This window comes from Acipenser ruthenus, chromosome 16 (genome assembly GCF_902713425.1).
Source record: "Acipenser ruthenus chromosome 16, fAciRut3.2 maternal haplotype, whole genome shotgun sequence".
In the NCBI taxonomy this organism is placed as follows: domain Eukaryota; kingdom Metazoa; phylum Chordata; class Actinopteri; order Acipenseriformes; family Acipenseridae; genus Acipenser; species Acipenser ruthenus.
The window spans coordinates 6,804,811-6,819,481 of NC_081204.1; the positions used below are offsets into that span (position 1 = coordinate 6,804,811).

General features: G+C 35.4%; 1 protein-coding gene across 1 annotated transcript in view; it reads right to left on the reverse strand.

Annotated features, from left to right (window-relative positions):
* The window catches only part of LOC117411893 (succinate--CoA ligase [GDP-forming] subunit beta, mitochondrial), an 80,303-nt gene that overhangs the window by 44,823 nt on the left and 20,809 nt on the right, over positions 1-14,671 (reverse strand). The window contains exons 3-4 of the mRNA XM_058988616.1: positions 3,691-3,790; positions 1,575-1,665 (exon numbers count right to left, since the gene is read on the reverse strand). Of these exons, the coding sequence (XP_058844599.1) occupies positions 1,575-1,665; positions 3,691-3,790 (191 nt within the window). The remainder of the gene's footprint in view (positions 1-1,574; positions 1,666-3,690; positions 3,791-14,671) is intronic.

Sequence of the window (14,671 nt, forward strand, 5' to 3'; positions counted from 1 at the left end):
CAGATATTTCCTTTGTTCGTGCATCAAACCTTCTTGGATCAAAATGTGCAATGTCTGGAAGGCAATTAACACTGTATAAATTAATAATGGGTAAAACTGGAAATACTGTAGCTGAAAATAAAGAAACCATGCCTTTTTTTTTTTTTTTTTTTGATAAATGCTATAAAACAAATTTTCTTCAAATTAATAATGTCATGAATTCTTGCATTTCCATCCTATTATAATGGCCCTTGGTGTGTCACTACTTGAATCATTTCAAATTCAGAATACAGAGCAACATGTTGTCAGGGGAAAAGTTTTATTTCCACGATGTTATTGATGAATATGAGCCACTTTACCAAACTGATTTTTTAATTAATTTCTATGGGCTACAATGTGACTTGTCAAGATAAAATGCTGATGCAAACAGAAAATAAACTAGCTTCGAACAGTTAAAAAAAAAAAAAAAAAATAGATCACAGCAATAAAGGCAATTCTAATTTTCCAGAGGATTCTTAAGGCTTAAGGCAGTGACTGCAGTGGGAAGCATGGCTTGCACATTTTAACTAAACAGCTGTGTCAAGTTAGTTTTTGCAGAGGAAAAAAAAAAACTTCATAATCAGCCCATCGTATAGGACCATTAGCCAATTTCACTCTAGAAAATGGTTCTGTGAAATAATATTTCAGCGACTGACAGGAACAAATGTGTAGAGTGAGGCAAAATTAAACAGTGGGAATGAACATCAGCTAGTCTTAACAGAAAGCTCCAGGCCATTTTAGACTAATAAGAAAACTACTGAGTGCTAAGTTTCGGGGGATTTTATGGCCAGGAGATATTTAGAAACCAGCAACACACTTTCAATGTTTCAGCAATGGCATGCCTACAGTCTTGACCACTATTAATCTGGGTTGAGTTCAATAGGAGAAATGAAGAAGCACAATGATGGGATGCTTATGAGACACCAGCGTGCATAACTACAGTATGTGATGCCCATTTGTGTATCACATATGTTTACAATCCAGATTGAAAAGCCAACATTTCATATGCATTTTGTGTTGCTGGTCAGATCTATACTTTTGTGTTTGGTAAATCTGGATTTTTCTACTTGGTTACTTCAGCTAAAAACAAACAAACAAACAAAAATGCAGTTATCGGCAGCACTGAAACAAGTGTAAGATGAAATCCGTAATGGCAATACAATTCTCTTTAAACATCAAGTAACTGGTAATTATTGTTTCATATTTATACCCATATCTTTGACTTCCTGGTTAGCTTTTAATGTTATAATGCTATAATGATTTTTTTTTTTTTTATAGAATTAAAGACTTGTTATTTTATTTATTTTTTACATTACATATTACATAGGCTTGATCATCCAAGGTGCCCTCATGATATTTTGAACCATTTCCATTTCACTAGATGGTACTAGTTCTTACTACACTGGGGTAGCCTATGTTATGCATATTATTCAAGCTACTTACTCTTTTATGACTTAAGAACCATGTAAAATCCCTTAGAAATCAAAAGCATTATTAAATGGTGATCCACATTTAATGATGTTGCCTAACGTTGCTGCACACAACCCCCTCTTTACCGTGTTCACTTTAACACCTTCCTTCGGGGTCTGCTTGGTGGTGAGATTAAACCCAAGCATCTGTTTTGCCAGCTGACCAACAGCAGCAGGGCTGCAAAGACAGAAACACAAACATACATCTGTATTCTTGATTCTATTTTACTTGGACATCAATTTAAAAAAAAACATTTTCTTAAAGAGAAGGGACTTGCCCTTCCATCGTGTCCACAGAACACTTTTGTTTTGTTTTTATTTTTTATAATAAGGGTCAGGGAGTGTGAAACCCATTAAGGGTACAGGATATACTGCGGATGCTGGTGATAGTGGTAAACTAACTCATTGTTTTTGTTCCTGGATCCTGTTGTTCCACAAAGGTGTCTAGATTTTATGTTTTTCAAGGTTGGGAACCACCTGTGTGTTTTGTTTTTGTTTTCTCTGTGAGCCCACTTTGCATTCCAACATGTACCTGAATTCAAGTTGGCAAATCCTGCCTTAATGTGACGATTTAATGGAGTGACTTGGGTGTACTGTACATTTGTTTTCATCAAATCATGAAGTGCCCTCTGCCACCAAATTAAGCTGGCAGTGACTCTACTTTTTAAATGAGTTCAATGCAAAAATACAGATTGTTATAAAGGTCTAGTGCATTGAATAACCTGTCAATATGGATGGAACTAGGTCATATTTATCAAAATAAATAAATAAATAAACAAACAAACAACTGTAGCACAGCGTTTCACCACAGTAAAGCAGGCAGTCACACTCCACAGTTTCACTAAAACCTTTATCCTTTTTTTCCTATTTGTCAGATTGAGCTGAAATTTTCTGTTTATCCATCAAAAGAGCAGGCCTTGAAATTGACAACGTTTCAAAAAAAATATGAGCATTTCATCCTGGAATACTTTGGTATGAGATGGAATTGCTCCAAATACAGCCTTAAATTGGAAGCAATGCTTTTCAATTATATGCTCAGGGAAGCATATTTCAACATTGCCACTAAAAATAAAACATTTATCCTTTATAATTTGGTCGCTTTGGTTTGATTCCTGGAATTTAAATGAGATTTAATGTTACTATTTGGGAAATTCATTCTTGGTTATACAACATGCCGCATAGCATGCAAAGAAACACTGGTTGCACCAACGACAGAACAGTTTGCCATTTTTTCTATTTGTGCAAAGTGCTGCAGGCTGCATGATTACATACAGATCAATCAGAAAAAAACATTTTATATTCAACAATAGCATTGAAGAAAATAGATCTTAAATAGGCCAAAGTGATTTCTGTATGGATTTCTGAAATCTTTGAGAATAAATGTAGCTTAATTTGCCACATTGAGGTGTGGAATCAGAAAAAAACAAGTTGAAAGGTGTTTACAAACAAGGCTAACATTATTATCAGAGCAATTTTGTAAGTGAGATTTTACAGTGTGGTTCTGAAAAAAATTCAATAGAATGTTGCTAGCATTGATATCCAGGTCTACAGTGTTTGGGTTAAAGAGTAAAGTAGCGGGGATCCGAATAATATAGTGTAACACATCCCCACGTGTTGCTACAACTGTTTAAATAACATACCTGTACGTTTTCTTTTCATTGTTAACAGCTTACACTTCTAACTTTAAAGCCTGTTTCAAAGCTCTATTCAAAATGTCTGCTCTAGTGCACTGAGAGTGTAAAGATTATTGTCCACATTGTCAAACAGGTAACACAGCAATAACGATCCATGATGTGCTATGGAACAGAAAAGCCAGAGCACTTGTTATGTTTTTTTTTTTATTTTGTTTTAAATCGATTTAGAGGACAGCTCTCAAACCCCAGTGCACTAGAACTGAGATTTTGAAACTGAAGTTATAAGTGTATAAATTTGTCAAGATGTTAACAATTAAAATAAAAATGACAGATATGTTATTTAAACATGTTAGGACATAAAACTTTTCGGAACCCCGCTGCTTACTCTTTAAGAGAAACTGGTCTGTTGACAATGACGCGAAAGATCTTATCTTGTTATTAGTCCGAAACTGTAAAGTCATCTAGCATATTGAACCATCATCCACATCAAAAACCACCATATCACTATGTGTCTCTTGTTCTGCTTTTTTTCTCTCAAAGATTTTGTTGAAATGAATAAAAACACTTACTCTTTAGTTAAATGTACTCCTCCTTTGAGTCCACTGGTGAAGACACCCTTCCCTCTTCCACCAGCAAGGATCTGTGCCTTTAAAACAATTTCTTTGGCTTCTGTAAGAAAAAAAAGGGGTTACCTGCTAATTCCTAAGATCACACTTTACACAGAAAACAGCATGCAAGAAAAGTTTTAGGTATAGGCTTGCTGCAAAATCAGAAACTGAGTTCCCAACTGAAAACCCGTAGGGAGGTAATAGGAAGATGCATGCTCTGATCACACTATAAAACTATCAAATGGGCAAATAATGGTGGTGAAAAGTTCATTTACTCTATGTTGATGGACTAGCAGAAAACAGCTACCCATGATCAATATGGATTAGAAAGTGTTGCACCTGGATGTAAATCATCAATTTTAAACCTGGAAAGAAAATCACTTCCAATACAATATTGTATACAGTGTTTAGAAGCAACTTTTCAACAGTAGCTGTCTTGAAGTATGACAAACTTTCTTCTTTATATATTAAGATTAGAAAATACAGAAGAAAAAATGTTATACTGATAACTACCAACACACACAATACTGTGAACAGGAAGAAAAGCAACCAATGCTCATTATTAATCCTGACAAATACTAAGACTGCCACTGCCACTACCTCAGTGCTAAGCTTACACCAGTAAATAACTCAGGAGATTAATTAAAATTATTTTATACAATGAAAAGTCCAGACAATGAAAAGTCCAGTGTATGAATAAATTAGCATTAACATGATTAAAAAAAAAAAGACAGAAAGTCTCAAACAAACTACTTGCGAATCACTTTTAGGTGAATGGTTCAATGCTCAACAGAACGTATGGCAGAGGGCCTGCACCACTGAGTGCCGGAAGGGAGAACCAGGACTGAGCAAACAGTAACAGCTGTCTGCAAAGTTCAGGCAGTTGACAAGCACCTTCTTCTTTGATTCCATCTATAGTGGCAGGTGAAGAAGAGACCGTGTGTAACCAAGGTGACAAATGTATGTGCAAATTTAGCACTCCTTTAACTGGCCAGGAAATCAAGTGTTTTGTCAAAACACACAAGTACAAAAACACTAACATACCAGATAACACCTGATACAAAGAAAACACACTTTTAAACCAGCACTGTATACCACAGAAGTGCACTACACTACTTTATTGATTTAAAAAGGCTGGCAATGTAAATTATTACCATGAATGGACCCCATTAAGATACAATTTCAAGGTTCTGATTTTAAAAAAGGCAATGTTTTTCCTCCAAATCAAATACATTCAGAAAAAAATGGGTGGAAACTTTGCATTCACAACACATAACATCCATTTTCAAATTTCACACACTGCTACCATTTTTGAAATAAATATTATATATATATATATATATATATATATATATATATATATATATATATATATATATATGCATGCACACACACACACATATATACCATTGCAACGGAATTAAGTGAAAAGTGCTTACTTGCTATAATACAAAACTGGAGACTACATGAGTTAAAATGCATTGAATTATTCTTTCATATGCTCTCATCTAGCAGCTGGAAACAAACTATACATTTAAATGCACCTCTGCAAACAACTCGTTTTCTCAAACAATTACTCAATTAATAATTCGTACAAACATACATTTAGCTGTCTTATAAATGGCAAGTGTAGTTAGAATGTAAGGTTTGCACGCTTTTATAGTCAAAAGTAATCTTGCCAAGGGTTACAGATGATCGAGTTCATGTGGTCTGATATTTAATTAAGCAGTAAACCATCACACTGTGGGAGAATATAAAGGAACAAGGCAGGCTCCAAGCAAATCAAGTACATGTGGGCTATGAGGGGAGTACATTTCCCTTGTGCCATGTGTGTGCCAATTTACAATTTCAATACAAGACAACTAAATATAAAATAAGAAAAAAAGATATAGTTAATGAATATCTTTACAAAATGCATTTAAAAAATGTAATTACTGTATCAGAGAAAGACTCACCATGCTATCAGTATATCAGCAAGATTTTGCAATACTTATTTTTTATTTCTTATAGTGAATAGACAAATAGAACAAGTGTCCTTGCACAAAAAAGGTTAAGTTGCATGCAAATAACCTTGAAAATAACCCTGTAATACTGTGTTTATATAACAATATGATTAGATGTCTACACAGAGTGAGCCCTGGTTTCTCTGCTGTGTATGCTCATGCCATTCACACACACCTACAGTCCATTAACAAGAAAGCTTATTCCATTGTTACAATGTCCAGACATTATATTTGAATATCGGCTTTTATGCAATGGATAGACCTTACAATGTAGATGTATTATTATATATTTTTTTAATCAAATGTGCCTAAGTTAAACTAAACATTTTTAAAAAGGTGAACATGTGTTCCTAAGTTACAGTACACAAAGATTCTGCCAAAGTCTTATACCCCTTTCACATGGACAAGTTATGATGGCTCAGAACCGGCACTGATGTGGCATTTTGGTATGTGTGAATTGCCTATACCGTCACAGAGCCGTCCTGTGTGAAAGGCTATGCCTGCACTTGCGCACTATAGTGGGCGTGGATTGAAAGTCAGCATCCCACGTGACTGTATACCGGATGTGTTGGGTATTTTTGTCGCTGGTGTTACGCGCTTTCATTTTTTTTTAAATACAATCAAGATGATCAAGAAAGAGGCAGTAATCGGAGACTGGAAGAAGTTAAGGAATTGTTAACTTTACAATTCTACGAGTGGCAGCTACTAAACAGATGCGGCACTTTGAACTGTGCAGTAGAATTTGGGGGCACAGACCCTGCACAAGTCCAGTTAATGTGATCAGAGAACTTCTCGAGAATACAGAGGAAACTCAAAGTGAGCAACAGACACAACAGGCTGTTTAAAAATATATACTGTATATAAAAAACAACGCATATGCATTTTTTTGTAGCTGTTGACAGTTTATGCAATAGGTAGGTTTTTTTTTTTTTTTTGATGGTCGACAAGCCTACAACTTTTAATACACGGCAGTTGGTATCAGACGGCTGAATGAAAATAATATTAATAATGTGTCCCCACTTAAATATTTTTATTTACATTTTCCACATATATACATATATATTATTAATAGAGAGGACAAAGCGAGCACAGGGAAGTTTACAGTACATTACAGTTCTCAAGCACCATTCATTAAAAGATTGGAAATTGATATATATACAACATTCTTTTTTTTAATGTAGCTTACCCACGTTATTCTGCTTATTTATTTATTTATTTATTTATTTGTTTTGTTTTGTTTCTGTTGCCATGAAAATGACCTGTTGACTGACAGGCTTGAACATTGTACTCACATGATCCCTTTGGCTGTGTGAAAGGGTTGTGACGGTATTATACCGGCATAGATTGCGCAATTTTGTGCTGTGTGAATGGGTATTTTAATTGTTTTATTTATTTATTTATTTTTAATTTAGTAATCGCAATTATTTTTTTTATTATTTTCTCACAGTTTAGAATATCCAATTATTTTTAGGCTCAGCTCACCGCTACCACCCTCGCGCTGACTCGGGAGGGCGAAGACTAACACACGCTGTCCTCCGAAGCGTGTGCCGTCAGTCGACCACTTCTTTTCACACTGCAGACCCACTATGCAGCCACCTCAGAGCTACAGCGTCAGAGGACAACGCAGCTGTGGGCAGCTTACAGGCAAGCCTGCAGGTGCCCGGCCAAACTACAGGGGTCGTTGGTGCGCAGTGAGCAGAGGACACCCTGACCGACCTAAGCCCTCCCCCCCTTGCCCCCTGGACTCAAACCGGCGACGTCCAGGCTATAGGGCGCATCCTGCACTCCATGTGGAGCGCCTTTACCGGATGCGCCACTCGGGAGCCCCCACCCCCCCACTTAAATATTTTTTAAACGTCTCTGAGACGGCTCAGTAGCGCCATATAATATAATTTAGATCTGATGTTCTAAGAAATCCATTTGACTTCATACTGTGATACTGCTCAGTATCATAGGATGAAGCATCCTCTGGACTTCATATAAAATAGCTTGCTGTGATCAAAATCAGACATAACTGGTAAAAGCATACTGTTTTGTTGCTCAGCATGGATCTGGATTAAAATGTCTTTCACAACTACCAGCTGATTAACACATCATTAAAAAAGAACATACCTTGGCCTGTACCCCAGGTTGTCAGTAATGCTGATGGTATGTTTGAGGATATCAGTAAACAAGCAGTGAGATACTCATGGGCTGTGATAGCGCACACTTGAGGTGCCAGCCAACTTTTGGGTATTTCCTGTTCACTTATATTAATTAACATTTCATTTTAACCAACAGGTTATTTTGCTAGTGGATTCGTTAATTATAGCTTTCCGTTTTATAACTATGCTGTGGATTGGGTAACCTTGCAATTTGTCGACATGAGTACTGTAAGTTAATAACAGGTTACAGAGTTTGAAAAACAATTACTTATCACTTTGGACCCATGGAGAAAACCAAGAAACTCAGCTGCTGTGTGTACACTGGATAGCATATGTTTTAAAGTCAACAAACACATTTAGGACCTTGAGGAAAAGGAAGGAAAAATACTGCCTACAATTATCAAACATGAACTCTCCTGGATCTAGAGACTGTTTCATTAAAAAAACACGCATATCCCAGAAGGTTATAGTTTGATCACTGATTTAAAAAACATCAGTGTGAGGCATACACTGCATGACTTAAGTATTTGGTAGGATACTGAAATATGTTTGAGTATGCAGTATATAATTTATACTGACTAGCATATGAGTAACACAACAGTTATAGGACATATTTTGGTCACTATATGAGATAGTAGTAATAGCTAGATTACAAAAAAACTGTCAAAGCAGTGACCACTTCTTGGAAATGAAACATTGTCTAAACAAAATGTGTGTTATCTAGTCGATGTCTGGAAGATTAAAAATTGAAGTTCTTTCATTGAATGCTGAAATAGTAAAAGGGACACATTGACAAGTGTCATGTGTTCTTGTCCAGTGGTCACCCCATAGATTCATGAAATTGAAATAGGTTTTAGGCAACAAGTAAAAAAAAATGCAGTCAAAACAAAACAAAACAAAAAAAAACACTACACTACAACAGAACAGCTTCTGCAGTACCTGGAACATGATACATCCCAGTTCTTGATAAATCAAACTAATGTTTTTCAGTTAAAAATCAACAGTTCAAAGACAGACTGGACAGCTGCATCACAAAAGCACAAGAGCAACATTGAGGAAGGGTAATGGGCCTGTGCAAGCTTGGGGCTGCGTCTCTCACAATGGGTGTACAGCAAAGTCATTTGGTGAAAACTGAAGGTTCCTGACAGCTGACGAGTAAAAACAACATATATTGATCAACCACGAAATTCCAACAGTTCTGCATCTCAGAGGACAACTGCTGTGCAACAACCACAGGACACAGACCTCAAACATGCTGATATTATAGCAGCAGTATTAGTAATACTAAGTATCAGCAGTAAAATTCAAATACATTTTTAATTCTGTTAAGAAAAAAATATTTTTTATCCCGAGGTATCTTTTAAGCAGTGCGTTATGAAACTTGCATATCAAACAGACAACCGAAGGTAAATTGTCTACCATACTGAAAATCGGAAAAGAAACAGGGTTTGCGGCAGTCGCACTCACTCATGCTTTTAGGCTACCTGGGAAATGTTGAGTGCTAATCCAATTCTTAGCATAGAATAAAGCTGTTCTTATTACAGCCTGCACACTGACAAAGTACCTTACCTTGTCTTTTGATTGAACAGAATATGTAAATAAAATAGTCAAGATATCGGTACATATCTGGCATAAACTCACCCACTAAATCGACCCTTTCCTCATATGGTAACTATGCATCTTGTCAATTGAATACTGGTATGCTTACCTGTTCATGACTCCTTTGCAACAGATCTTTACAAAGTATGATTTAGTAAAATAGCCTTTTGACAAAACTGAACTATTCCATTCTATTAACTATATAATGAAAAGCAATATATGGAATCAGAAATCTAATTGGACAACAACTTACATTTTGCGAACAGACTAATGCAATCTGTTTTTTAATCACAAATAAAAAAACAGATGCATGTTTTTAACTAGTAAGAATCAAATACAAACTGCTTCACTGCTGTTGGCCTTGTACTTTTTAAATTATTTATAACAGCATGGTGTCAAGAAAAGGTTCCAACTGCCGGAAAAGGCAAGAGGTTATTGCTCTGTGCCGAAGCCCTCATAACATTAAATGTATTTGAAACATTTTAGAACGATGGTTGCGCCTGTAATTCAATCAAATGGAAGGCAGGCTATAACCCTGATTCCATCAAGCCTAACCTAGGTTACAATTACAGTTTATTAAAACACATGAAAGGTCATTTTATTATCCGGACATGAAATGCATTATGAGTTTGTCCTTGAAAGGTACAGAAATGCTGGGAGAATACCAGCCTTCGCTGACAAAATACTTGAAAGTATTCTGCAACAAACATGTTCCTTTTGGTTTACTCAAGTTTTTTTTTGTCCTGTGCTACATTACTGGACTGTACATTATTCCCCAAATCTAGCCTCAAGCATACTTGCTGTGGCAGGTAAAGATGCCAAGAAGCCACACAAAGCCATCAGTCATTCAATGTGACAATTGAGACCAGATTTCTCTTACATTGATGGCTTTCTTGCCATTCTCAACAGACAAGCTGTGAGTAACAGTGTGCAAGGGGCACCTGCACTTCCCAGGGCAAAACATGAACCTTGTATATATATTTTTTTCCCTAAATAAAATCATCACTATTTTTTTTTTCAAATTTAATGTTGCATGAAAGTGAACGTTAACATATACACTTTGTGCTGTATCAACTTTCTTTTGGCTTGTTGCTGTCTGTCAAAAATCATCCTCAAACTATGGTGATAATGATCTAAAAATAGTTATAGCTAAATATTAGTTCAATATCAATAGTGCTGGGTATCGCACTGTATTGCATGTACTACTGTTGTGTCAAAGAAAATGCATGCAGTACTTTACGAACAGCAAAGGCTACATTTCAACCATTTAACAGGTAGGGATTTCCCCATTATGTAACCATGACAGCATATTATTCTGAGCAATAGAATGATAAGAGGCCATAAAATAAAATAAAAACATTATATTGATGCTGTGAAACTTTGCCTTCATACTTCTTTTCATTCTTATTTTATTATTAAATATTAATCTCTAATGATGTATTTTTGTCTGATGACATTGTTTTGGTGTCATATTCCGGGTCCTGAAAACAGAGATTGTTTCCAAAGTATTTCCAGTGACCGACTGCAAACCTATTAATGTTTGTCATCTTTAACATAATAAAGTGCCAACCATCCACTTCTATTGTAGACATAGAGAAAATAGCAAGACGGTTGACGGAGACCTTTATTTACACAGAAGCATGTTGCAATATGGCATTCAGACAGCAAAATGAAAGAGACAGTTTGAGAGGAGGGCAGATAAATTACTCCCAGTTAATTAATGACCCCGGACATGTGCATAAAAATACCACAAATGTGTTTAAAACATTGCTTGAATGTCAAGGGTGTTCTCTAATGCTTCAAGACAGTCTTATTTTAAGGGAATTCATACTTTATGAGAACATATTAAAAATCAAAGTCACAAAGTCTGCTTTTGGAACTTCTTTTGTAATGTTGTTTATTACAGTGTACAATATTCCGAGCGTATATTCTCCTCATTATTAATAAACAGTGACAATAAGTGCTTTAGATGCTAATCTATAAAACAGCAGGGCTGTATAAAATGAATACTGTACTCATGTCATTCTCACTTATTTTCTTTTCCCAGTAGGGCCAGGTGAGTAAGAGTGCACAAGATGAGTCTTCAAGGGCATGGAATGGTCAGGTGATGTCTGTTTCTGAACCAGAGAAAGAAACCTCCACCAGATATGACCTATAGTCTGTGCTGCACACTGACTTATATCCCTGCAACATATTCCTGTCAAAAAGAATACAGAATCATTCCAAACCCAAATGACTTTTTGACAGACACTAACCCTTCTTACAGTTTTAACATTATTTTTTAATGCTGTTGAAGTTTATGGAAAAAAAGGAGGAGATGACACTCTGATCCAGCAGGGTATTGAACTGTACAAGAGATGTCCTCGCCTTTACTGTGACACAGTAGATTATAAGGCATGAAGCAAACACATTTTATTGATATTTCACTAGCACAATGAAACGTTCTTTTAGTAAAATTGGGAAGCCTAGATGACTGAACAATTCTCAGAATCTTACATGCAATAGTTCAAATTCATACTGATGGCCGCAGTCTTCAGAGAGCCGACGTCGACCTCTTCTAGTTGAGGGCACCTTGTCCTTTGCAGCTTTTACAGAAAACAGGAATACAAACGATCAATAAACAAAGAGGAGGAAGATGTTCTCTACATCCAGTCAGTTCACATCTAGGCTTTGAAGACAAACAACAGCAAAGGTAACTGGAGACGGAAGAGGTTTGCAAGTTCAGTAAAGGTTGTTTTTAGAGGTTTCGCTTTGGATAGTCTGCGTGTCTATTGCTCAACAGGACAGGGTTAGAAATAACCGGCTAGCAATACAGACAGTGCTTCGAATAAATTATTCTCTGTTGTCGTCCTAATCTCTGAAATATCCTTTTCAACATAATCAAGTTTGTCTTGCTATATTTATTTATATGCTCAGTGTCAATCAATCAACTGAGGTTAAAGACATTCAGGAATTCTTTGCAGGAGCTTGCAGCAGAGGCTTTCTTCTAAATGTCACGTCCCTTTTGGATGCACGCAGATATAAGCTGCTCTTTACCAACAAGTTGATCGACGATCCTGGACATGCCGATTCAAATATCCAATGTACTGTGATTCTTTTATTAAAGTGATAATAAAAAAAGAAGATATTGAAGGGCTAAGTGCAAGAGGCAGCAACGGTAAGTCATTTGCTTGTTTTTTTTTTTTATTTCTTTTATTGAAATGTGAGGAGGATTATTAGATTTTGTGAAGATCTAGTATACTTTCAGACGTCTTCATTTACAGACTTAAGTATACTTTACACAGCCTGTCTCAGTGACAGACTTTTCAATATCTATGTGGTGAAAAGCCTTCTCATGGTGCAACATGTGTCATAGTGTCCTATGTTCCACAATCAAGGTCAATTAAAATCATTTATTTGTCTCTGACACTTGACTACATTTGGCAAGTCTTACGCAACCGTGTTGCCTTACCAGTTTCTTGGTTTGTATACATTTCCTTTAAGGTGGGAGACTGGGGAACCTCCTAATGCATTTATTAAAACTGTAACATTTTACAGAAATCCCCTATAAAGCTGGTATTTTCAGATTAGGTTTACAAGGCAAAAACCTTCTTGGTGTAAATATGTGATACATATATTAAAACCATAGGGGGTTCTACCCTATTAACATTTTAAAAAACCAAAAACACAGAATAATGTATTAACATTTTAGAAATAATTAAATTATATATAATTAAATTATTTATAAATTATATATATATTATATATTTATATATATATATATTATATTATATATATATTTATTATATTATATATAAATTATATATATATTTAATTATATATATATATATATATATATATATATATATATATATATATATATATATATATATATATATTTGTATCCTGGGACACTATCACCCTTCATTTAAATGTGCTTTATTTTGCTCTTATCTGCCCCCTATTTTACTGCATTTAATCCTGTACTTCAGAATACTGTAATCTGCCAAGTGTTTAACCTGTAGTATTTTGTATTTAATCATATCCTGATGTAACTATCACTATTTAATCATATCCTGATGTAACTATCACTATTATCTGCTGTATTATTGAATTGTGGTTTGTCACACTTGAACAAAAGTTATTGTATTTCTTGCTCTTATTGTATTACTTGTATTGTAACACTTGAAATGTATTTGCTTACAATTGTAAGTCGTCCTGGATAAGGGCATCTGCTAAGAAATAAATAATAATAATAATAATAATAATATACTACACTGTAACAGAGGGAGGAAACGAGGAAAGGCAATCTACATAACAAAAAATGGAGAGATTAACAGAATCCTTTTTAAACCCCAAAACAAACCACTAACATGGACCACAGGAGCAAGGAAGTCAAAATAAAAAGTAATGCAATTAATCACACAAGTCAACCACATACTGTAGAATGTATGGGACAAACTAACTAAGCCAAGAAGCTTAAACTAGGGCTAACAAGAACAAGGAAAACCATAGGAAGACTTCAGTATAAGTTTGCTGAATAGACTGCCTGGATTTTATGAAGCTGGTATAATGTCCAAGGGAGGCTACTACCAAGAATCAAAAATGTAATTCTTATTTGAATTTTCTGCTCTAGTTGATAAATGAAATTATATGCAGTACACAGCACTCATGTACCCTTCAGAGTTACACTGTCATATGCATAAAATAAAAGACACTTGCATACACATCCTGTATGAAACTGTAACCCATGTATGTATTATACTATAACAGTAAACTTGTCAAATGTATGCATTTTATACTTAGATGAATGTAACACAATTCTAGTGGGAAAACTCTCATGAAATGGAACAGCAATGAAAGCAAGCCATTGGGGAAACAACTGGTGGTGACACTGAGCACATTCATAATGCTGTGGCAACACGGCCAGAACAAAGTGCCCACGATACTACCCCCATCTCCATGGTCTACAGTCGCTACCTGCCAAGTTTCTATAACATATACAGTAATACTTTTAATTCCACATTACGGAACTGTAAACAGACATGTTTTCCCTTTAAATACAAAGAAGGGATATATATTACAAAATACAGGAATTGTCTCCTGCTACTTTCTTCACAAGCTCGTCACAGGTGCAGCACAGTGGTGTTGGTATGGATAACGCTGATTATTCTAGAAACATTCCCTATCAATCTTAACACTAAATGAATGTTAATG